The 23,844-nt window shown below is 40.2% G+C and overlaps 2 protein-coding genes across 2 annotated transcripts; one reads left to right on the plus strand and one right to left on the minus strand.

Moving 5' to 3' along the window:
• Nucleotides 1-1,037: 1,037 nt before the first annotated feature.
• LOC106129189 (kelch-like protein 10) lies at nucleotides 1,038-20,996 on the plus strand. The gene is made up of 13 exons (XM_013327683.2): nucleotides 1,038-1,061; nucleotides 3,834-3,997; nucleotides 8,060-8,311; nucleotides 8,955-9,219; nucleotides 9,592-9,756; nucleotides 10,266-10,352; nucleotides 12,784-12,930; nucleotides 14,317-14,509; nucleotides 15,623-15,768; nucleotides 16,242-16,459; nucleotides 17,021-17,201; nucleotides 17,847-18,001; nucleotides 20,654-20,996. The coding sequence occupies exons 1-12, from the start codon at nucleotides 1,038-1,040 to the stop codon at nucleotides 17,970-17,972; spliced, it is 1,968 nt and encodes a 655-aa protein (XP_013183137.2). The 3' UTR covers nucleotides 17,973-18,001; nucleotides 20,654-20,996.
• On the minus strand, nucleotides 20,890-23,550 carry LOC106129190 (mitochondrial basic amino acids transporter). The gene is made up of 3 exons (XM_013327684.2): nucleotides 23,395-23,550; nucleotides 22,870-22,912; nucleotides 20,890-22,418 (listed from the first exon to the last, which is right to left on the minus strand). Exons 2-3 carry the CDS (start codon nucleotides 22,901-22,903, stop codon nucleotides 21,571-21,573), a joined length of 882 nt encoding a protein of 293 aa, XP_013183138.1. The 5' UTR covers nucleotides 22,904-22,912; nucleotides 23,395-23,550; the 3' UTR covers nucleotides 20,890-21,570.
• Between the last annotated feature and the right edge of the window lie 294 nt (nucleotides 23,551-23,844).

Genomic DNA, 23,844 nt, shown 5'->3' on the forward strand with positions numbered 1-23,844 from the left:
GAAAGGGCCACGTTCAGCTGTAGGTAGCATTATGATAGAATTGAACTAGTGACAGGTTGCTAGCCCATCGCCTACAAAAATAATCCTAAGTTTATTAGCAATTTCCTTAGTTGCTGCAAGGGAAATAGACGTGATCAGGAAATTGAATGAGTTGAAATTGTTGTAGAGTTATGTCAGAAATCGTAGGCGTGCTACGAAAGTGCTACGAAGACTACGTACTGTAGTTACTACGAATTAACTACGTTCTTTGAATTGAACCTATATTTTCATTTAGAAGTGTACGTTACATAACTTGGTTATTTTTTTTAAGATATTTTAGAAAGAAAGATCCTAAGTAAGAGTACAAAAGTACAGTACATACTTACATATAATCACAGACGGGGTAGACAGAGCCAACAGTCTCGAAAAGACTGATAAGCCACGTTCAGCTGTTTGGCTTAATGATAGAATTGAGATTCAAATAGTGACAGGTCGCTAGCCTAAATAGGAATCCCAAGATAGTAAGTATGCCTTTCCCTTATTCGCCTTTTACGACACTCATGGGAAAGATATAGAGTGGTCCTACTATTGTTTCTATTGGTACCGGGAACCACACGGCACTGTTTAAAGAAGAAAGTTAATAAATAAAAAGTAGTAAATTTAAAGAAAGTTAATATAATTTTTTATTGTATCAGGTAAAAGTTAAAACAACCTTTTTAATGTGACTGGCGCCGCGGCTAGTTTGACGGCACGAAAAAACAATATCAAACGTTTTTGATTTCAGTAAGGCTACCGCTGAAAATGAAAATACTGCTATCCAGTAATGTCAACAGGAAAAAAAAGGTTTGACATGTTTGTCACGGTTGTATCAATTTTTTTGCTAACCTAAAATGTTTTTTCAAATGACCTGATTTGCTGTTTTGAATTAATTTTTTACTGTTATTTTTTACAAATTCACTTAACTAAATCCCGATTGTGTCTTGGCACGTCATATTTGCGCACTTGGATTTATTACGCGTTACAATTTTTTATAATGATGACTTTGCGTTAAGACTGAAATGGAAAACGACCCGAATAACACTGTAAGTAGCTCCATTATTTATGGAAATCGTCGAAGGGTTCATAATCAAACATGTCGATAACTCAGACAGCGTGCTTTCTTGAAATTACCGCGAAAATTATCAATAAAGATGCCAGTCGATAAAAGAATAATAGGTTAAGCGGTAGGAGTCGAACTTGTACCTACTTCTTGAAACAGGAAAGCCATTATTAGTCTGATTCTATAACCTCTTGTCCACCGTTACGGGTTCTTTTTTCGTCTAGACCATGTAAAAATATGTTTTATTAATACGACAGGTATTGAACGCGTAAGTAACGTACTTTTATATTATCTTAAAACATACATACATACATAAAATCACGCCTCTTTCCCGGAGTTTTTTTTTCTTTTTAAATATAATATGAGTTTTTTTTCCGAATTTTTCCTCTTTCTCTTTTTATCTTAAAACATGGATCATTGTAACATGATTCCAAACGTCCGAGATAAAAAAAAGGTACGTTAGGTGCGCGTTTAATACCTTTATAATTTACAAATAGTTTAACTCAAAGTGAAAGTTTAAAATCATGTTAATGTTTCATGAACCTTGCCATCCTTAAGGAATCTGTCAGAAGATAAATACTCTTCGATAATACCTATCTAGATCCTATAAATATTATTTATATAAAATTTATATTTGGTCCGAAATAAACCAAAAAAAATGCACGTTTGTCGGCCTCTGACACTGTATATACTTGAGATTTCTAACCAAAGACTAATTATATACTGAACAACAAATAATAACTAAGTACATAATTAAGCACATTAAGTCTGATTAGAAATTCCATCACGTCTATCAGTGATGACTAGTTTTATTAATCAAATAATACGATAGCCAGCATTTCCTTGTTTACAAAATCAACCACATTAATGACATTGATGTAATCGGGTTAATGATTCGAGTCAGGTTTGACTCCTGTCTGACGTCCGTGAACCTATAAATAATGGAATCAAGTAGAATTTGCATTAGGTACTTAGGCAAAATATCTCCAGTCTGTTCCCGTTTCATTTTATGCAAATTCCATATTCTGTTTTATGTAAATAATTAATTTTGTAACCAAACCTAGCATAGATATGGTTTTTGCATTATTCCATTTACACGTCGCCACCTACGCCTTCAGCAAAAAGATGAAGATAGAATTGAGATTCAAATGGTGGCAGGTTACAAGCTAATCTAAAGATCATTTAAAGATTGTTTAAATTTGAATACAAGCTAACACCTTATTGACCTCAAAAAACTTAAATCTAACTACATATATCTACTGTCGCTTCCAAAGCGCATGTGTAGAAGAAGCGGCGGAACAAACTACACTGCAGCATTTTCACCGGACGTTAATTTACTAATATAGATTTTTTAAACTAAATCGTGGACGATTATTATAATTAGTGGAGTGCAGATTAAATTAGAAGGCCTTCTATAATATCCACGGGAAATAATACAAAAGTTAGGCCTCATTATAGTATGTATAAAAATAAAACTTGTTGCCATGCACATTGCACAAGGGGAGTCGCGTGCGCCGGCGCCGCATCTAAGATAAAACTTACGGATGTAGTTAGCATTGAGAATGCATCTCCTTAATATAAACATTTCTACGAAAACGTGACTGAATAAATATATAGATTAAACTAACCTATAAGATACTAATAGAAAGGTCTAGAACCTACCAAGGCGACGAGTTTGGATGAAAAGAATTATGAACATGAATATTAAACAAAAGGAGTATGTCTTATGCAAAGATCCTAATATGTGGTGTCTGCCTTTATCTATCCCTATCCGAAAAAGAGGTACTTAGTTTTTACATAACATGAACGAACACGCCTGAACATTTTACCTGGCCTCTGGTCTCGGTGAAGACGCCAAAACCAGATTATCTTACAAATGTCTGGGTTAGAAAAAGTGAATTCTTGCCGTGTGGTTCCCGGCACCGATACAAAAAAGAATAGGACCACTCCATCTCTTTCCCATAGATATCGCAAAAGGCGACTACGGGATAGGCTTAAAAACTTGGGTTTCTTCTTTTAGGCGATGGGCTAGCAACCTGTCACTATTTGAATCTCAATTCCATCATAAAGCCAAACAGATGAACGTGGCCTATCAGTCTTTTCAAGACTGTTGGCTCTGTCTACCTCACAAGGTAAGGTCTATATCAGACGTGATTATATGTATGTATGTATGACGGCCTCTGTGGCGCAGCGGTAGTGCGCTTGTCTGTGTCACCGGAGGTCCCGGGTTCGAATCCCGGCCAAGGCATGATGAGAAACGAACTATCTCTGATTGGCCTGGGTCTTGGATGTTTATCTATACAAGTATTTATTATAAAATATAGTATCGTTGAGTTAGTATCTCGTAACACAAGTTTTGAACTTACATCGAGGCTAACTCAATCTGTGTTATTTGTCCCGTATATATTTATTTTACATACATACATACATATGATCACGTCTATATCCCTTGGGGGGTAGACAGAGCCAACAGTCTTGAAAAGACTGAATGGCCACGTTCAGCTATTTGGCTTAATGATAAAACCGAGATTCAAATAGTGACAGGTTGCTAGCCCATCGCCTAAAAGAGGAATCCTAAGTTTATAAGCCTATCCCTTAGTCGCTTTTTACGACATCCATGGGAAAGAGATGGAGTGGTCCTATTCTTTTTTGTAATAGTGCCGGGAACCACACGGCACTATATATTTATATATTTGTTTATATATTTATTTTATTTATATTTATTTATTTATTTATGTATATGTGTGTGTTCTAGACGGCGGGTCGCGAGACGGGGCGGTGTATGTCGGTGGCCGCCATGCAGGCGCTCCACCGGCTGCGCGAGTGCCGGCTGCTGTGCGACGCCATCGTGCGGGCGGACGACGGCGCGGCCTTCCCGGTGCACCGCGCCATACTCTCCGCTTGCAGCCCGTACTTTCTGTGAGAAAGAGAATTTTTCACTTAAATATAAGGTGTATCGGGGCATACTCTCCGCTTGCAGCCCATACTTTCTGTGAGCTAACGGCTTAACTCTGTAAATAATTACTAAAAGATCGCTCTTGCCTATGCGGATCAGATGACGCGGCCTATAAGGTGTATCGGGGCATACTCTCCGCTTGCAGCCCATACTTTCTGTGAGCTAACGGCTTAACTCTGTAAATAATTACTAAAAGATCGCTCTTGCCTATGCGGATCAGATGACGCGGCCTATAAGGTGTATCGGGGCATACTCTCCGCTTGCAGCCCATACTTTCTGTGAGCTAACGGCTTAACTCTGTAAAGAATTACTAAAAGATCGCTCTTGCCTATGCGGATCAGATGACGCGGCCTATAAGGTGTATCGGGGCATACTCTCCGCTTGCAGACCATACTTTCTGTGAGCTAACGGCCAAACTCTGTAAAGAATCATTTAAAGACCGCTCTTGTCTCTGCGGATCAGACCGGCCTACCAGGTGTATCGGGGCATCCTCTCCGCTTGCAGCCCGTACTTTCTGTGAGCTAACGGCCAAACTCTGTAAAGAATCACTTAAAGATCGCTCTTGTATCTGCGGATCAGACCGGCCTACCAGGTGTATCGGGGCATCCTCTCCGCTTGCAGACCATACTTTCTGTGAGCTAACGGCCAAACTCTGTAAAGAATCACTTAAAGACCGCTCTTGTCTCTGCGGATCAGACCGGCCTACCAGGTGTATCGGGGCATCCTCTCCGCTTGCAGACCATACTTTCTGTGAGCTAACGGCCAAACTCTGTAAAGAATCACTTAAAGATCGCTCTTGTATCTGCGGATCAGACCGGCCTACCAGGTGTATCGGGGCATCCTCTCCGCTTGCAGACCATACTTTCTGTGAGCTAACGGCCAAACTCTGTAAAGAATCACTTAAAGACCGCTCTTGTCTCTGCGGATCAGACCGGCCTACCAGGTGTATCGGGGCATCCTCTCCGCTTGCAGACCATACTTTCTGTGAGCTAACGGCCAAACTCTGTAAAGAATCACTTAAAGACCGCTCTTGTATCTGCGGATCAGACCGGCCTACCAGGTGTATCGGGGCATCCTCTCCGCTTGCAGACCATACTTTCTGTGAGCTAACGGCCAAACTCTGTAAAGAATCACTTAAAGACCGCTCTTGTCTCTGCGGATCAGACCGGCCTACCAGGTGTATCGGGGCATCCTCTCCGCTTGCAGACCATACTTTCTGTGAGCTAACGGCCAAACTCTGTAAAGAATCACTTAAAGACCGCTCTTGTATCTGCGGATCAGACCGGCCTACCAGGTGTATCGGGGCATCCTCTCCGCTTGCAGACCATACTTTCTGTGAGCTAACGGCCAAACTCTGTAAAGAATCACTTAAAGACCGCTCTTGTATCTGCGGATCAGACCGGCCTACCAGGTGTATCGGGGCATCCTCTCCGCTTGCAGACCATACTTTCTGTGAGCTAACGGCCAAACTCTGTAAAGAATCACTTAAAGACCGCTCTTGTATCTGCGGATCAGACCGGCCTACCAGGTGTATCGGGGCATCCTCTCCGCTTGCAGACCATACTTTCTGTGAGCTAACGGCCAAACTCTGTAAAGAATCACTTAAAGACCGCTCTTGTCTCTGCGGATCAGACCGGCCTACCAGGTGTATCGGGGCATCCTCTCCGCTTGCAGACCATACTTTCTGTGAGCTAACGGCCAAACTCTGTAAAGAATCACTTAAAGACCGCTCTTGTCTCTGCGGATCAGACCGGCCTACCAGGTGTATCGGGGCATCCTCTCCGCTTGCAGACCATACTTTCTGTGAGCTAACGGCCAAACTCTGTAAAGAATCACTTAAAGACCGCTCTTGTCTCTGCGGATCAGACCGGCCTACCAGGTGTATCGGGGCATCCTCTCCGCTTGCAGACCATACTTTCTGTGAGCTAACGGCCAAACTCTGTAAAGAATCACTTAAAGACCGCTCTTGTATCTGCGGATCAGACCGGCCTACCAGGTGTATCGGGGCATCCTCTCCGCTTGCAGACCATACTTTCTGTGAGCTAACGGCCAAACTCTGTAAAGAATCACTTAAAGACCGCTCTTGTCTCTGCGGATCAGACCGGCCTACCAGGTGTATCGGGGCATCCTCTCCGCTTGCAGACCATACTTTCTGTGAGCTAACGGCCAAACTCTGTAAAGAATCACTTAAAGACCGCTCTTGTATCTGCGGATCAGACCGGCCTACCAGGTGTATCGGGGCATCCTCTCCGCTTGCAGACCATACTTTCTGTGAGCTAACGGCCAAACTCTGTAAAGAATCACTTAAAGACCGCTCTTGTATCTGCGGATCAGACCGGCCTACCAGGTGTATCGGGGCATCCTCTCCGCTTGCAGACCATACTTTCTGTGAGCTAACGGCCAAACTCTGTAAAGAATCACTTAAAGAACGCTCTTGTCTCTGCGGATCAGACCGGCCTACCAGGTGTATCGGGGCATCCTCTCCGCTTGCAGACCATACTTTCTGTGAGCTAACGGCCAAACTCTGTAAAGAATCACTTAAAGACCGCTCTTGTATCTGCGGATCAGACCGGCCTACCAGGTGTATCGGGGCATCCTCTCCGCTTGCAGACCATACTTTCTGTGAGCTAACGGCCAAACTCTGTAAAGAATCACTTAAAGACCGCTCTTGTCTCTGCGGATCAGACCGGCCTACCAGGTGTATCGGGGCATCCTCTCCGCTTGCAGACCATACTTTCTGTGAGCTAACGGCCAAACTCTGTAAAGAATCACTTAAAGACCGCTCTTGTATCTGCGGATCAGACCGGCCTACCAGGTGTATCGGGGCATCCTCTCCGCTTGCAGACCATACTTTCTGTGAGCTAACGGCCAAACTCTGTAAAGAATCACTTAAAGACCGCTCTTGTATCTGCGGATCAGACCGGCCTACCAGGTGTATCGGGGCATCCTCTCCGCTTGCAGACCATACTTTCTGTGAGCTAACGGCCAAACTCTGTAAAGAATCACTTAAAGACCGCTCTTGTCTCTGCGGATCAGACCGGCCTACCAGGTGTATCGGGGCATCCTCTCCGCTTGCAGACCATACTTTCTGTGAGCTAACGGCCAAACTCTGTAAAGAATCACTTAAAGACCGCTCTTGTCTCTGCGGATCAGACCGGCCTACCAGGTGTATCGGGGCATCCTCTCCGCTTGCAGACCATACTTTCTGTGAGCTAACGGCCAAACTCTGTAAAGAATCACTTAAAGACCGCTCTTGTCTCTGCGGATCAGACCGGCCTACCAGGTGTATCGGGGCATCCTCTCCGCTTGCAGACCATACTTTCTGTGAGCTAACGGCCAAACTCTGTAAAGAATCACTTAAAGACCGCTCTTGTCTCTGCGGATCAGACCGGCCTACCAGGTGTATCGGGGCATCCTCTCCGCTTGCAGACCATACTTTCTGTGAGCTAACGGCTTAACTCTGTAAAGAATTTTTTACTTAAAGACCGTTCTTGTCTCTGCGGATCAGACCGGTCTACCAGGTGTATTAGTGCATCATATTGCACAGGATCGCTTTTGACTACGCATTAAATGGTGCGGCCTTCCTGATGCATCGCGCCATCCTCTACGTTTTCAGATCTTACTTTCTGTGAACTTATATGTAACAAATTTCTGTAAATACTCTTCTTGTCGAAGCGGTATATTGTAAGAAGTCACTCTAATATCTGAGTATCTGATGGCTTAGCCTTTACAACAATTTTGAGTCAAATTACACACATACATACAGGGTAGACAGAGCCAACAGTCTTGAAAAGTATGACCACGTTCAGCTATTTGGCTTATTAATAGAATTCAAATAGAAACAGGTTGTTAGCCCATCGCCTAAAAGAAGAATCACAAGTTTATAAGCCTATCCCTTATTCGCCTTTTCAACAACTTTCATGGAAATGAGACATAGTGGTCTTATTCTTTTTTTTATTGGTGCCGGGAACCACACGGCACTTGAGTTAAATTGGTGTGATTCATCCCCTTTTATGTAAATCCAGGGCACTGTTTACAACAACTCTTCACCGGCGCGAGCAGAGCGACGTGGTGATATCGGGTGTGCGCTCCGAGATCCTGCAACTCCTGATCGAGTACGCTTACCTCCGGCGCATCGACGTCTCTGACTCCAACGTTCACGAGCTGCTGATGACCGCCGACTACCTGGCCTTCCTCGGAGTACTGCAACTGTGCTGTGACCATCTCTACAACTCGCTGAATCCGAAAAACTGCTTAGGGATCATGATGTTTGCCAGGTAAATAAATGTTGGTCCTAATAATTTCCTGTTATCTCCTGTAATCTCTGTTTGGTTTCCTTCCACCCAAACGTTGATTGGAAGAGATTATATTAGCTATTAGTCCACCTTTGGGCTATCTCTGTCTGTTTTGTAGATACTGTTTTTAACGTTTTACTCTTATGGTGCAATAAAGAGTTTTATCTATCTATCTAGATTCAGGTAGGTCACTTCGGAGTTCTATTACTCATTGACGTCCCAGACTTAAATGTCACGATCTTTTGAATTCTGCTGACTACTTAGTCTTCCTCGGAGTACTGCAACTATGCTGTGACCATCTCTAACAACTCGCTAAATCGGAAGAACTGCTTAGGGATCATGATGTTCTAAAGCGTGAAACTATATCTTCAAGTAATGAAGCCTCAAATCGAAATATACATCAACACCTGGTCGATGTTTGCCTTCTAGCATTTGGAAACTGTGAATCTGTTTCGATAATCTCTACACTTGCTCAGTCTAAAGTCCTTTATAGATGATTAAATATAAAGTTTTAGAGGTCGGCTACTTACACGGACACCAAATTCACTTGCTAATTTATATGCGTTCCAATTTTTCCTACCCAGCTGAAAGCCAAATGTTGTGTATAATCCTAATGCATCAACAGGCGCGTCTTCTGCTACAAGTTAGAGGCTGACTCTCGGCGTTATTTGCTGCGCTACTTCGTCACCGTGGCGACCCAAAGCGAGGAGTTCCTACACTTGCCTCTGGAGGAGCTGAACTCTATAATTCTGGAAGACGAGCTCAACGTGAAGAGTGAGGAGGTGGTGTGGGAGGCTGTGCTGCGCTGGGTCAATTACAATCCGGATGAACGCTGGCAGCACACGGTCAAACTGATGGGCAGTATAAGGCTTGGATTACTGGATACGCAAGTGAGATTTCACATAATTTTACTGTTTTTGACTACCATTAGATCTAAGATTGAGCCTCCTTTTGAGCTTAGACCTGGAATAAAAAAATGCAAACCTGGTACAAGTTATAACCATGGTAACATAGCTGAACGTGGCCTTTCAATCTTTTTTTTCAGGCTCTTACTACTCCTTGTTATATATATATGTAGGTACGATTATGTATGTCACAATGGTGTCGCTAACGTCCTAGCAAATTTTCAAGCTACTGCAATTTTATATTAGGGTGGACCTCCATTTTTACGATTCCCATAAAAATGTTTATTTTTTAAAAGCCAAGCTTTACATCGACCTGCGGCAATTTCTCCTTACTATTATTTCACTTTTTACTTTTAGTTCTTTTTGGAAAACGTGAAAGATCACCCGTACGTGACCGGCAACGAGGGCTCCCGCCCCATCATCATCGAGACGCTGAAGTTCCTCTACGACCTGGAGATGATCGCCCAGAGGGACGGGGAGGTCGCCACGCCGGAGATCGCCAGGCCCAGGGTTCCCCATGAGGTGCTGTCATGTTTTCACTAGTTTTTAAAAGAGATGTTAGCTTACCCCTTCAGGAAAGAGGCCTGATTAATGTATGTACGTATGGAAGGATCGTCTGAACCGCTTGGTTGATCCAGTAAGCGAGCATATAAATCTCTAAACCCAGCGATTTGAACTGTGTGATATTAAGTCAGTCAAACAGTCAGAATTTCTCTTTGAAATAATTTTGTATATTTAGTTTAGAACTACAACATTTTACATTTCTGGTAGTGTAATCTTATCTGTGGTGATGCAAGGGACGGGGACTTAGGTATCTCTTGCAAAAATTTGGGGGGATAATGAAGATCTGAATGATGCGGAAAGCAGATTAAGCTCCCCTCAGGGAAAATGCAACAGGCACATAAGCCGGGATCGTGATGACCATGATAAATATCAGAATTTCTCTTTATTTTAAGTTTTATTCTTATTTTCCTTGATGTACATAAATATATAAATAAATATATCTATCTATCTTCAAGTATCTTTTGCAGGTTTTATTTGCAATTGGTGGTTGGAGTGGAGGCTCGCCGACAGCTTTCATTGAGACGTACGACACCAGAGCAGACCGCTGGATAAAGGTACGCATCATTATTTTAAACATTATTGCCTAACCTTTTCAACACCAATTTGGCCATTTTTCCCTTATAGACTTTTGTTCGGCAGTTAGCTGTCATGCGCATTTCAAGACTTTTAATAGTTAATGTAACTAAGAAAAGAAACTTTTAATTGACTGTTTTTTTTATTTTATTTTAAGTATTATTTCTTTCCTTCTTCCTTTTGACCTGCTGTGATTCCAAAAGTTTATAATAGAAACACAAAAAGGTACATATTTAGGTACCTATATATTATTTATTTATTTACTAGGGGTCGCCCGCGACTTCGTCCGCACGGAAACCCTATTAATCCCGCGGGAACTCCGGGATAAAAAGTAGCCTATATTTTATTGTGGGTCTTCAGCTACCTACATACTAAATTTCATCGTAATCGGTTCAGAAGTTTTTTCGTAAAAGAGTGACAAACATCCATACTGACATACTCACAAACTTTCGCATTTATAATATTAGTAACTAGGATTCTGTTGTAAAAATTACAATTTTTAAAGTATCAATCTAACAGTCAGCTATTATTTATTTGTAACTTAATTAGTGTGGACTGATAGGCGATTGCGTAGCTATAATTCGCAATTATAAACAGCGAGTGGGTATGCAAATAAGATTTTATAAAAACATACCAACTGATCTATTAAAAATTTAATCGTACCGATTATGATAACCTCTGCGCCCTGTTGCACGAGCCATTACGTTCACAAAATTCTGGTTTAAAATTTTAATTTTGTTAATTGATAAGTACCTACCACATGTTTTAATACCTACTTAATAATAATAAAATGACAGCATTTTAATATGAAAAATGCTTCAAAGATTTCGTACGTACCTAATGATTATCGTTCGAATGCTTGTTGTTTATAAATTATTTGACGGCCTCTGTGGCGCACGTACTACCGTACGCTTGTCTATGACACCGTAGTTCCCGGGTTCGAATCACGGCCATGGCATGATGAGAAAAGAACATTTTCTGATTGGCCTGGAATAGAATAGAATATTTATTTGCTGGGTCTTGGACGTTTATCAATATAAGTATTTATTATAAAATATAGTTATCGTTGAGTTAGTACCTCGTAACACAAGACTCGAACTTACTTCGAGGCTAACTGAATCCGGGTAATTTGTCCCGTATATATAAGTGCCGGCTTTTACCAGCAGCTTAGCCCGCGCGAATTAAAAGCCATTAACAAAAGATTACAGGTTTTTCGCAGATTTCAAGTGGATTTTAGTTTTTGACCGGGATGAAAAGTATCCTATGTATGAAATAGCAGGTACCCATCGACGCAACTTTTGTCTAAATTAAAAATAAAAAACAAACAATCATGGAAAAATATCGCCAACTTAATACTTAAGCATATTAAAAAAAAAGTACCCTATGTCTTTCTCCCGATTTCATAAATTATATAGACGCAATTTGAAGAAGATTGGTTTAGTAGATAACGCGTGAAGTGAAAAGAAACAAACATACATACTTTCGCATTTATAATATTAATTGGGATGTTCTTGTTAAATGTTGCTGTTATCTGTAAGTCGCCTCCTACGACAAGCAGAAGACATTCGTTGATACGTTCTTAAGTATGTGATTTCTTCGTAATTTCTCCTCAACATTACATGACATGTACTCATACCAAAATTAAATATAACCTGCAATTATTTATTCGCAAAAAATTAAAATTAAACGTTTACTTTATTGAAATCACAGAAAGAAATTTAAAAGATTAATATTTTACAAGAGTAGGAATATCTGAATGACCTAAGAAAGGTCGCATTGATAACTTTCAAATCTGGTTATCGGTAGGTGTGGTATTTTACAGTCAATACGATAGACATAAATAGCAACTTTATGAATTACGCAATTATGAAATATTTTGCAGCACTAACATTTTATTATATTTTAGTTAGGTCTTATAAACTTGGGATTCTTCTTTTAGGCGATGGGCTAGGAACGTTTCATTATTTGAATCTCAAGCCAAACATCTGAACGTGGACCTATCTGTTTTTTAAAGACTGTTGGCTCTGTCTACCCCGCAAGGGATAAAGACGTGCTTATATGTATGTATGTGTATAGTGCCGTGTGGTTCCCGGCACCAATACAAAAAAGAATAGGACTACTCCATCTCTCCCATGGATGTCGTAGAAGGCGACTAAGGGATAGGTTTACAAACTTGGGATTCTTTTTTAGGCGATGGGCTAGCAACCTGTCACTATTTGATTCTCAATTCAATCATAAAGCCAAATTGCTCAACGCTCTCTCTACCCCGCAAGGGATATAGACGTGACCATATGTATGTATGTATGTTTAGTGGCAGATTGCAAGCCTATAAGCCATTCTTTCTAAATCTCCGAGAATATACATATTAGCGCAAAATGTTTAAGAGAGAATAATAGTGATTTTTGTCACCAGGTAGAGGAGGTGGACACCGCTGGCCCCAGGGCCTACCACGGCACCGCGGTACTGGGTTACTGCATCTACGTGATCGGAGGCTTCGACGGCATGGACTATTTCAACTCTTGTCGTTGTTTCGACGCTGTCACTAAGACTTGGAGAGAGGTAAACTCTTTAATGGCGTATGAGTTGGGCTGTGTGTTTGGGCAGAAATCGAAGTGAGACATAAAGGCGAATTTCAAGGTATTAATCACTGGCTTGTGGCAGCAATGGCTTGTGAGCGGAATTCCCGTGGGAATTTCAAGAAAAATATGTGAGCTCAGGGTATGATATACCTAAAAGTCTAGGTATTATAAACGTGTATCAAATTACATCAAAATAGCTTCAGAAGTTTTTGAGTTTATTCATTACAAACATAAAAAAATATAAATACATACATACGTACACATCATCACGTTTATATCCCTTGTTGGGTAGACAGAGCCAAAAGTCTTGAAAAGACTGAAAGGCCACTTTCAGCTGTTTGGCTTAATGATAGAATTGAGATTTAAATAGTGACAGGTTGCTAGCCCATCGCCTCAAAGAAGAATCTCAAGTTTATTAGCCAATCCCTTAGTCGCCTTTTACGACATCCGTGGGAAAGAGAGGGAGTAGTCCTATTCTTTTTTCTATTGGTACCAAACGACACCTCACGGCACGGTAAAATATAAATCTTTTTCCTATATTATAAGTATGTTTGTGAGGACTGTCTACTTAAACTTTACTAAGCTTTTAGCTATAGGTATATGACAGGTTAAGATATGTTTAGAACTATTCCTGTCAGCGTTTTGAAAATAGCGGAGGGTGTAACAAGAATTACGAATTTTTTAACCGATTTAGAAAAGGAGGAGGTTCTCAATTTGACCGTATTATTTCTCTATCCCTTCCTCAATACTTATACCATACTAAAAGTAGTGTTGTCTTTTAAGAACTTAATCTTTTTTCTAGTGGAAAATAATTGTATTTATTTTTCTTCTCTTTGATAACGATGTATTTATTATATGTATGTATAGGGCGTCGAACTTAAGATATCAACTTGTATATTTATTTCTATGCTGACCTTCAAGGTAGGTAGTTTTCGTGTTGACATGTTGATGCAATGAAACGATACATTTGCTTATAATTATTAGTTCACTAATTGGATGCAATGTCTTAAACTTTATAAAGTTTACAAATAACTAGGTATACATACATACATAGGTACATATGTTCACGTCTATATCCCTTGCCAGGGGTAGACAGAGCCAACAGTATTGAAAATACTGAATGGCCACGTTCAGCCGTTAAGCTTAATGATACAGTTCAGATACAAATAGCGACAGGTTGCTAACCCATCGCCTAAAAAAGAATCCCAAGTTTGTAAGCCTATCCCTTAGTCGCCTTTTACGGCATCCATGGGAAAGAGATGGAGTGGTCCTATTCTTTTTTCAATTGGTGCCGGGAACCACACGGCACGATGGAAGGGGCAACCTTTAAAGTAATTCCAATTCGTTGAAAGCATATTTCTACCAGGTAGCGCCCATGAACGCTCGCCGTTGCTACGTCTCTGTCGCTGTGTTAGGAGAGACGATATACGCCATGGGGGGGTACGACGGTCACCACAGACAGAACACGGCGGAGAGGTTCAACCATCGTACGAACCAGTGGTCGCTGGTCGCTCCGATGAACGCCCAGAGGTCCGATGCCAGTGCTGCGGCGCTTGATAGTGAGTATATTACGTTGTGAACTGTACCTCGATGGTTGTAAGGTCTTCGAACGGGTACCGACAGCAAAATGTTTCTTTTTGAGAGGACTGCTGATTACTGAGAGATAATGATCACCGAAGCTTGATTCTTTGTTAGTATTTTTTACATACACGTGGTGTATGTGACGGCCTCTGTGGCGCAGCGGTAATACGCTTGTTTGTGACACCGGATGTCCCGGGTTCGAATCCCGGTCAGGGCATGATGAGAAACTTTCTCTCATTGGTCTGGGTCTTAGATGTTTATCTATGTAAGTATTAATTAGAATATATGTATTTGTAGTTGAGTTAGTATCTTGTAACACAAGTCCCGAATTTACTTCGAGGCTAACTCGATCTGTGTAATTTGTCCCGTAAAAAAAAACAAAAGAAAAATGTGTATGAACTGACATTTCAGACATTTCCTGGAATTCAGCTTCAAATGTATGTGCTGAACGTGGTGATATTCAGTATTCTGAATTGATACATGTGTAAGTTTCGAAGACCAAGATGTCTGTTAACCCTTCCTTTTAAACTAAAGGCTCGCCATGTACGCCTTCAGATAACGCAGATGCAGATACGTCAGGTTTTATTGGAGACGACTGTATAAGTCGTTGCTCTGCCAGTGCACTTCTCCCATGATTAAAATCGTTTATTTACTAATATACTAATTTATGTTAGTACACAGAAAACATGAGACCGATAAACACAAGAAACAAAATTACAAAGGTTCTGCTTATTTCAAAAGAAATCTTTTCCAGCAGACCCGAGATAGGACTTGATGGAAAGTGTGACAGGCATGTACTTCACTCACACAACTAATAATAGACATACATAAACAAATACATAAGTAAAATATAATAAAATACATATATAAATACAAAATAATAAACTTACATAAAATATATACCAAATTAGCAAGGCTTGGAGAGGTAATATGTTTTAATTTTTTTTTTAAATTGGGACAGTGACTTAGTGTCACGTATCTTAGTATTACGTACAATCTCATCACGTATATTGTTGACCGGAATGTTGGTAGAACCGTGGGTGGTATTAGAATAGTGTATCTTTCGTTATTAAAATTAAGATGGTTTCCAGACAAAATCTACATCACCGGCGGTTTCAACGGCCAGGAGTGCATGAACAGCGTAGAAATGTACGATCCCGACGTCAACCAGTGGACCAATTTGGCGCCGATGCGCTCGCGACGCTCCGGCGTCTCCTGCATCGCTTACCACAACAAGGTATTTAGGTATATTGATAAATGTTTCGATATTTTTTGTAGGTTGACTGTACTGTTTGTGTTTTATTTTTTTCTATCTTTGTTGACTGAAGATGCCGACCTAAAACAAGGTGTGTCTAGTGCCGCGGCTTTAAATATTGTCAACAGTATTGAAGTTCATTGGAGGAGTTTGAGAGTCATCAATCTGTCACGGGTCTTTATATCACAAAATCACTACTGTCCTCTTATTTTTCACAATCTTAAAATTGACAATGATCAGCTAAGTAGTAATAATTGATATTTTGGGTGATATTCCTCCTGGCATTCGTCCGATAACATCCACTAATGAGAAAGGATGGATTTAGTAACTCAGGTTTTTACACGAAACGACTCCCATCTTACCTAAACAACCTTTGCAGGGAGTCCTAGCACATATGAATTATGGTTCTTCATCTTCATCATGTTCTTAATTTTAAACAGACATGAGCATTTCAGATCTACGTGATCGGCGGCTTCAACGGGATATCACGAATGTGCAGCGGTGAGGTGTACGACCCGACTGCCAATACCTGGGCTCCAGTGCCGGACATGTACAACCCCAGGAGCAACTTCGCCATTGAGGTCATCGACGACATGATCTTCGCCATTGGAGGCTTTAACGGCGTCACCACCATCTACCACGTCGAGTGTTATGACGAGAGGACTAATGAGTGGTTGGTTGTTACTTAGAATCTGATCTTCTAACAGCGGTGGCTCGTTGAAACGATACAAAATATTGATAGTAGCTTTATACTTAGAGTTAAGATAAGGTAAGGTGCAGGTTTTGAGACTTGAAAGTCTATTAAAAACTGATAATTGAGGACATTAAATTTATTGCGAGATATTCAGAAGTAACTTTCTTTAGATGTGTACGGCTCAGGCCCAAATTCAAATCCCACCTTGGCCATGTACCAATGACTTTTTTCGAAGCTATATATATTAGTTTGAATACTAACCGATGCTCTTACGGTGAGGGAAAACATCGTAAAGAAACCTGCACATCCAGGCAACTGGAAGTGAAGATTTACCTGCAAAGGTTGTGGAGGTCAGATAGGAGTAGCTTCGTTTAAAAGCCTGACTCACCGTATCTAGGATCGGTCGAAAGCATGCCCCGGCCTCCTCCCCAGAGAGGTGAAGATGCAACCGGGACTAAAGGAGGAAGAAGAAGATGACACATCAAAAGTGTCCTTCCTTCAGCATCTAATAATCTAATAAACATTTCTAATCACAATCAGGTACGAAGCTACCGATATGAACATCTACCGGTCGGCGTTGTCAGCATGCGTGATCATGGGCCTGCCGAATGTGTACGACTATATCCACAAGCATCGCGAGCGCTTGATGGAAGAGAAGCGGCAGAAGATCCTGCTGTCGGAGACTGCGAGGCATGGCCAGCACCGCACTGCGTTACCCGATGTAATTTACATACAGACATACATACATACATAAAATCACGCCTCTTTCCCGGAGGCGTAGGCAGAGACTACCTCCTTCCACTTGCCACGATCTCTGCATACATCCTTCGCTTCATCCACATTCATAATTTATGTCATTGTTTTCACTTTAATAGGTACAAACATCTACATGGGGTTAATGAACAGGCATATTGAACTAGTGCAATTTTTACATACATACATACATATAATCACGTCTATATCCCTTGCGGGGTAAACAGAGCCAACAGTCTTGGAAAGACCACAGGCCACGTTCAGCTGCAATTTTTATCATGATCGAAAACTGAGTATAGCTTACTCAGTTGGACTGTTGAAGGGGGTCGATCACGGGTGCTTCTAATATTTGAAGGAGATCCCAAATCTGACCCCTTTATGAAAATTAGAGCGACAAGCTTTCATGAAGAGATGATGAATGTGGATGAAGAAAAAGAAGTATGCAGGGATCGTGGCATGTGGAAAGATGTAGTCTGTGCCTGACTGTCCGTGAAAGAGATATAAGTACTTTTATTTATGCATGTAAGTATCTGAATGTTTTAGTAATGACCATTAAATCGTGGAAGTCGATAAAGTGGATAATAAGTGATAAAATCAAGCGAATTGATCTCAGGTCCACCTGATCGAAGACAACGACGATATGCTGGAACAACTGGGGCTGATGGAGAACCGAGCGGCCAACGAGGTGGCGCCGCCCCCGCCCCCGCCGCTACCCCCCCAACCCATGGAGCAGGATTGACTGCTCACAACCCTTCCCCCCTAGTCATAGTAAGTACTTATTTTATCTTACTAGCTAGCCATCACCCGCAACTTTATATGTGTTTGCTTTATACGGCTCTATACATACATACATTCATATGGTCACGTCTATATCCCCTGTGGAGCAGACAGATCCAACAGTCCTGAAAAGACGGCCACGCTCAGCTGTGCTTGGCTTATTGATAGTATTGAGATCCAAATAGTGACAGGTTGCTAGCCCATCGCCTAAAAAAAGAATCCCATGTTTGCAAGCCTATCTTAGTCGCCTTTTACGACATCCATCGGAAAGAGATGGAGTGATCCTATTATTTTTTGTATTGGTGCCGGGAACCACACGGCACTACACAATTTGCATTTTAATTCCTTGTGACCTAACTCTTCAACCATCAGAATGTTTGCAACTCAGGGAGTTTGTTCAACAAGTAAATAACACTTTTCTATACTTTAAAATATAATCGTACAACGTCAGTTCTAAACGATTTTTGCTAAGATGCCATTTCTGTATTTGTTGTAATATAGCTTAGGGTTCTTCATCACGTGTTCCAGTCCCCAAGATGAACCTTCTCCTTTATATTACCCAAGTGATTCTTACTAATTTAATAGTCTATTATTATAACTAGTCTAATAAAGACTACTTATTAAATTATGAGCACTGCATCATGAAAGTACTTATTGACCTGTGAATCTGATTTTTGATGTTGTGATGTTGGCTCTGTCTACCCCGCAAGGGATATAGACGTGACCATATGTATGTATGTATCTCATTTTTTATCTAACCCTGGCTAGAGGGAGTGTGACTGCGTCTCCTATTTTGAACTCTATAATAGAAGTTATTCAGTAGATGATTTATGCCGTGATGATGCCGCCATGATATCTGATTTGTGCCGTGTGGTTCCAATACAAAAAGAATAGGACCACTCCATCTCTTTCTCATGGATGTCGTAAAAGACGACTAAGAGATAGGCTTACAAACTTGGGATTCTTAGTTAGGCGATGGGCTAGCAACCTGTCACTATTTGAATTTCAATTCCATCATTAAGCCAAATAGCTGAACGTGGCCATTCAGTCTTTTCAAGCCTGTTGGCTCTGTCTACCCCGCAAGGGATATAGACGTGACCATATGTATGATTTAATCTGTGCGTCTGCGCTCACGCACATCTCAGCTGCTTGTTATTTATACAACGTGCCAACCTAAGAGTATCTTATCACATTAACATTTGAACCAGAGTGTCATGAATGGTTCCACTTTTATCATGTTGTCGAACGCGGCAGAAAATGTGATTATTTCAACGTCGGTTTAATCAAAGTTACTTTGGTAGAGAAAAATATATTTCATATTCACTTTTACCATTATTTTACAAAACATGACCATGAAGGGATTTTAAAAGCGTTATTTACCAGTTGGACTATTATCACATAAAAAACCCCCGTTGCGGATAATAATTTTCTATTAATAAAATCAAATTTTTATTAATAAAAAAAATACCTTTAAGGCTTGAAAAAAACAATAATGTAAATTAATGGTACGGTATAATGTATAAGTCTATTTAGTATACATACTTCGTTATAAATGTTTTGATAAAAAAGATTATGACGAATGCGTATGATTATGTTATGCGTTTCAATTACAATGAAGACGGTCAGATTTGGCTGAGAGAAAATTATGCAATAATAATAAATATATACGGGATAGATTACACAGATTGTGTTAGCCTCGAAGTAAGTTCGAGACTTGTGTAACGAGACACTAACCCAATGATACTATGCATACATACATAAAATCACGCCTCTTTCCCGGAGGGGTAGGCAGAGACTACCTCTTTCCACTTGCCACGATCTCTGCATATTTCCTTCGCTCAATGATACTATATTTTATAATATATACTACGATAAGCATCCAAGACGCAGGCCAATCATAGACAGTTCGTTTTTCAACATGCCCTGACCGGTATTCGAATCCCGGACGAGACGTGACGGATAGTGTAAGAAAATGGCGGAATTTATTGCTCGATATATTTATTTATTTTGGGAAAGGTCGGAGTGGGAAGACCTAGACGAACGTATGTTGATCAAATAAGGACGTCCTGGTAAAGGGTCAGGTCAAAAGTACCCGAAACCGCCGAGCTTGCATGAAGAGAGTTATGAATGTGGATGAAGCGAAGGAAGTATGCAGGGATCGTGGCAAATGGAAAGAGGTAGTCTCTGCATACCCCTCCGGGAAAGAGGCGTGATTTTATGTATGTATGTATGTTATTGGTCAACCTTTACGTAGAACAACAAAACAAAGGAATTTATAAGGCAGAGCTAACTGTAAAAGTGGGACAGTGCCGGCCTCGTCGAACTTTCAAGGACCAAAGTCCGAATGTCTTGAAAAAGGGAGATGTTGGGAGTATCCGTAATCGTCGAATATGCATGAAAAGAGTAATGAGTCTGGAGGGAGCGGGAGAGGTCTGTAAGGATCGTAGCAAGTGGAATTCCATAGTCTCTGCCTACCCCAATGGGAAACAGGTGTGATGATATGTATGTATGTATGTTTGTAATAAAACAATTAATTATAGGACCTAGACCTTTTTTTTGGCATTCATGCTTCACTTTTTAGGAATAAAAGCAGGCCGTTGTTCATATAGTTAGGTATACTAAAATAAATAATTTTTATTGCAGATATCCAATCAAGATTCCGGTACTAATATTAACTACCTGTCTCGTCTAAGGTATCCTACATACTAATCAGTAAGATAATGAAGATTTAGTAAAAAAAAAACAGTTGTAGTCAAGTTACATAATAATTATCTACTAACTTACGTAAAATTATTAAGTAACATTTATTTTTAAAATATTTACAATTATTGTAGCAATTTTGGTTTATTTATTAATGTTGTGATATTTTCCTAATGTGAATCATACCTGAATTTTTGGAACATTTTTGAAAATTGTATAAAATTTTTCGGACAAGTATATTGTACTTATTAACTCCATATATTGGTTGTTTTATTTCTTAATATTAAATGGATAACTTCAAAAAAAACCTCCCTTTATTTCCCATAGATGTAAAAGGCGACTAAGGAAAAGGTTAATCAACGTGGAATTCATCTTGTAGGCGATTGGCGATTTTTGCCTGTTTTTGTTTTCCCTGAAATATTTAAGCTGAACGTAGCCTTTCAGTATTTTTTTCTGATTGGCCTGGGTCTTGGATGTTTATCTATATAAGTATTTATTATAAAATATAGTATCGTTGAGTTAATACCTCGTAACACAAGTCTCGGACTTCGAGGCTAACTCAATCTGTGTAATTTGTCCCGTTTATTAGAGTATCAAAATAAAATACAGTAGCTTTCCTTTTGATACAATGTATTAAAACATACATAGGTACATACAGAAATGTAAACATAAGTAGGTATTGTTTTGGTTTGAGAGATTACTTTTATAAAAAGACTTACACGGAGGTGCAGACATAAACGGCTTTTCAATAGCACTTAATGTCCAAACCAAAGATCTGTTTGCAAGTTTATATAACATAGCTTTACTTCTCAAAAAAAAAAATATTTTACATACCTACCTAATTATTTAAAAAAACAATTTTACAAGTCGAAGCTACGTTCTTTATTGTCTTGTCCAGTATCCGCGATGACTGAAGCCGCCTGAACCAGGGTGTGGAGGGACAAATCCGACGAGCAATGTTGCCATGCCCGCTCCGTCCACACCACGGCGGAAAAACAGGCTCCGTTGCTGATGAACGCTCGGACTGTAACAGCCACCAAACCCCGCCCCATACACCGCCAGCCATCACACCTTACTGACTTGACAAAACAGTCCCAAGAACTACTGTATTTGCCAACAACGTCTCCTTGAAACCTCGATTTGATCACATCCACTGGATATAACATTATCCATGACACGGCTCCAGCTAAACCGCCGGCTGTGAACACTTTAGCTGCAGATTTATCGTCGCGCGTCATGGCTTCGTACGCGGCAAAGTACACGGCAAATGCTGGGCTGTCGCGAATCATCGTGATGCCCAGACCGCGGAAGAGAGCTTTGAACCCGCCAGTCTTTAAAACATATCTTGCTCCAGCGATTGCGCCGTCGGGTATCGGATCAGCAGCCCTGGCGAGCTGTTGACGAGTCTTAACCAGCTCTACAGGAGCACAGATGAAACTTTGCAGCAACCCGCCCACTCCTCCAGCGACGACATGGGACGTCAAAGAATCAGGGTTTGGTAAAGATCTTCTTGTGTTTCCATAAGCGCCAAAAACTATGGCGTTCAACCCCGCGACGCCTCCTAAAGGTGCTCTTACCCCTCGATACGCAGAAGCCAGGGTTCCACCCTTCAATAGAGCTTTAGTGCATTCCAAAGGACTCCCTCTTCCAGACTGTACGTGCACTTTTAATGTGTCCAAAGGATGACCAGCTATTATGCCCGCACATCCTGAAAATAAATTTATTTGGTTTTTATATTTCCTTCCTAAGTAGGTATTTACTTTTCGCCAAACTGCATGGTTGCTTATGTTTTTCTTATGATGGGTCTTGTAGCTCTATGTAAATATCCGACGTCAAAAAGCATAGATACTTTTATTTTATTTTATCTAGTCTGTGCAATAAAAAATAAAAATTAAGGAATGTTGAGAATCAAAAGTCGCGTAAAACCTACAGTTTCTCAAGACTGACCGAGGCAAAAACGCACTGCGACCCTAAACTACAGCGCACGCGCAGTGCGCATGTGTTCTACGTGGCTATTTCTATCAGGATTTTCTTTTTTATATCTTTCTTCTTTATGTTTTATGTTTTTTTTTTAAATTAGGTTGGTAAATACAAAGTTACGAACAGGCTGTTAAATGATTAGCAAACAATAAAACTTAATATAAATTAACAGAACTCACCTCCAATGCATCCCGCTACAAAATCCAAAGCCATGTTGTCAACCTGTAACATTTTTTCTTTACTTAAATACACTTTTTGCCTCTTAATTTAATTAGTTTTTTTAATGGGCGCAACTCTTCTTATTTTTTTAAACTTATTCTTGGAAAAATGTATCAAACACAACACAATAGACAAGGATTTACTGATTGAACCCCTGTCTCGGACACAAAGTAAACTTAGACGAACTTTAAACCGAGATAATTAATGTGAGTATAGAGTAAGAATCTTCCATACGAATGACAAAATTGTATATCTGGAATTCTACTTTAATTAAAATATTTTGATTTGAGGATCAATGTAAATCAAGCTAAGGTATATTTTTGCTCAGCCATCACACAAATTTAAAAAAAATTATTTTAAGCATTTCTTTTTTTATAATTATCATTCCAAATTTAAAAACTGTTTCACTTGACCTATGCCAATCCAAACCAAGTCCGCGGGGAGGAACTAGTAATTTAATAAATAAGAAGGTAATAATAACATACCTCTTATTCAAATTTTATAGTCGTAGTGCGTGCTAACGTTATTTTCACTGGATGTGATCCCTATAAACATTATTGGTGGAGGGAATAGCTTTGAAATGTAATGTTGTTTTTAAGTCTACTACGGTCACAAGCCGCCTTTTCTCTGATGTTTAAAATATTGAACATCTCGGTTTGGCGTGGCCGACCGGCGAAAGATAAGAAGGTCGCGAGGTCCAAAGAAAACATATTAATGAAGTACGTACAAATTAAGTATAAATATAATGGTATGGATGGCTGAGATGAAAGCGTACCTAGATGGTAGGTACAGGATCTAAATTTGAATCACACTGTGGTTGCGTATCAATGATTCTTTTTAAGTTCCATTTTCAAAATTGTTGTTTGATTTAGATGCCAATTAAACCACTACATACCTACCTAGTATAAAACAAAGTCGCTATTTTAGTCTGTTTG

The sequence above is a fragment of the Amyelois transitella genome, chromosome 14 (assembly GCF_032362555.1).
Source record: "Amyelois transitella isolate CPQ chromosome 14, ilAmyTran1.1, whole genome shotgun sequence".
In the NCBI taxonomy this organism is placed as follows: Eukaryota; Metazoa; Arthropoda; class Insecta; order Lepidoptera; family Pyralidae; genus Amyelois; species Amyelois transitella.